This window comes from Limulus polyphemus, unplaced genomic scaffold (assembly GCF_000517525.1).
Source record: "Limulus polyphemus unplaced genomic scaffold, Limulus_polyphemus-2.1.2 Scaffold624, whole genome shotgun sequence".
In the NCBI taxonomy this organism is placed as follows: Eukaryota; Metazoa; Arthropoda; class Merostomata; order Xiphosura; family Limulidae; genus Limulus; species Limulus polyphemus.
This window is the reverse complement of record NW_013666234.1, coordinates 374,752-376,966: the sequence shown is the minus strand read 5'-3', so window position 1 is coordinate 376,966 and position 2,215 is coordinate 374,752. Positions and strand designations below refer to the sequence as shown.

The 2,215-nt window shown below is 42.3% G+C and overlaps 1 protein-coding gene across 1 annotated transcript; it reads left to right on the top strand.

Annotated features, from left to right (window-relative positions):
- Nucleotides 1-382: 382 nt before the first annotated feature.
- LOC106459539 lies at nt 383-778 on the top strand. Its single transcript, XM_013919163.1, has one exon. The coding sequence runs from the start codon at nt 383-385 to the stop codon at nt 776-778; it is 396 nt and encodes a 131-aa protein (XP_013774617.1).
- Nucleotides 779-2,215: the final 1,437 nt, after the last annotated feature.

Below are 2,215 nucleotides of genomic sequence, written 5' to 3'. Positions count from 1 at the left end.
GAAGTCGAGCACAAGACAGAGGGGAAAAGCACTTACAAAGTAATAGACCAGAAGGGAGTACTGTATCAGATCTATCAAGGCAGTTATACTGGGGAAGTTAAACAGATCATATTACCAACAGAATACTGGAATCATGTGATGAAGATGGCTGACAAAATCACCAGCAATTTCCATTGACTGGGGTCATCAGAGATGTGACCAGATCCTGCAGGTCATGTGACACGTGTCAAAGGACAATACCTAGAGGGAAGGTACCACTGGGTGAGATGCCTCTCATATAAAAAAAACATTCAGTAGAGTAGCTGTGGACTTGATTGGACCACTAGCACCTGTATCTTACAAGGGCAACTGGTTATGTGCTGACAGTAGTCGACTATGAGACATGTTATACAGAAGTTATAACACTGCTGAAGATAGAAATGGAGTGAGTAGCACAAGCCCTCCTGGAAGTGTTCTGCAGAGTAGACTTCCCCAAAAAGTATTGAGTGACAGAGGGATCCAGTTTACCTCAGAACTGATGCAAAAGGTGTGTAGACTCATTAGCACTAGGCAACTCTTTACCACCCCATACAACCCCAAATGTAACGGACTTTGTGAGAGAATGAATGGAGACTTAAAGAGCATGCTGAAGAAGATGTACCAGGAGAGACCACATGATTGGGACAGGTATCTGCAGACAGTGTTATTTGCTTACCAAGAAGTCCCACAAGCAAGTACAGGATTTTTACCCTTTGAGTGGATGTACAGAAGGCAGCACGTGGTTCGATGCAAATATTGAAAGAGCTGTGGACAGGAAAATAAAACTCAGAAGTGAGGAACACACACTAGTATGTTTTAGAACCTCAGAAACCAACTGGAGGAGACATGTTATCTCACTCGAGAAAGCTTGTATGCAGCTCAAGGTAGTCAGAAGCACTTCTATGACAAGAAGGCCAAAGATCAGTGTTTCAAGGTCGGATAGAAGGCCTTGGTTCTGCTACCTACGGATAACAACAAATTCACCCTGCAGTGGAAAGGACCTTTTTAAGTACAGGGAGTGGTCAAAAGAATGGACTATAAAGTAAATGTGGACAGGAAGACCAAGATCTACCACGTGAATCTGTTGAATGGGTGCAGCTATTGTGGTTCAGATGGACAATGCAGAACTAAAAAAAACAGACTCTATCTTAGAAGATGAAGACCTACTAGATCTAAGACCACTAGATGCAGATGACATCAACATAAGTGAAAAAGAGGGATGGCTCAAACCACTTCTGCATAGACTTCTGGAAGAGAAATCTCATGATGAAGTTTGACTCTGAACCTATGGGCAACCCAGAGACTATCATTGTGAAACTAGGCAGGGCCAAGTTCTTTTCCAAGATCGACCTCGGTAAAGGTTATTCATAGATCCTGACAGAGACAGGATTTAAAGAAAATATACCTTTGTGACCCTGGACAGATGTTACCAGTTTAAGAGAATACTGTTTGGGTTAGTCAACTCCACAGCAACATTCAAATTCATGATGAGAAAGATGTTTTACAAAACTACCAACATCAAGCATTATGTGGATGACATTCTGACCCACACACTTGAAAAACTTAGAGTTGTTCAGATGATTGAGGGCAGCAGGTCTGACCATCTAAGTGCTACGTTGGCTAATCTGTGTTAGACACAAGATGGGCAATCGACAGATAGCCATAGAAGAAGAGAAACTAAACCACATACAGGATACACCAGCTACAACAACCAAAGAGCAAGTCCGATGTTTTCTAGGGTCAGTGGGATACTACAGGAAGTTCCTCCCAAATTACACTGAAGTTGCTGCACCACTGACTAATCTGACCAAGAAAGGCTTACCCAACAAGGTGAAGTGGGAACACCCACAGCAAATGGCATTCCAGAAGTTAAAGAATATTTTGAGAAGTTTGCCAAACCTTAGAATGCCAGACTTCAAGTTTTCATCATTCAGGTTGATGCTTCAGACATAGGAATTGGAGCAGTACTCCTACAAGAACATGAAGAAAGTCTGTTTTCAGAAATGTATGTAAGTACAAAGCTGTTAAGTAGTGAGAAGAACTACTCTGTGATCGAACTAGTGTCTGGCCATCATGTTTGCCATCCAGATGTTCCAGAATTACCTCTACAGGAAGGAGATAATCATCCAGATGGACCATTAGCCCCTTGAATACATCCAGAGGTACAAAATCAACAGTGCAAGAATTGTGAGGTGGG

Coding starts and splice junctions, on each gene's coding strand:
- LOC106459539 (XM_013919163.1), top strand. CDS start 383: ATGTTATACAGAAGTTATAACACTGCTGAAGATAGAAATGGAGTGAGT.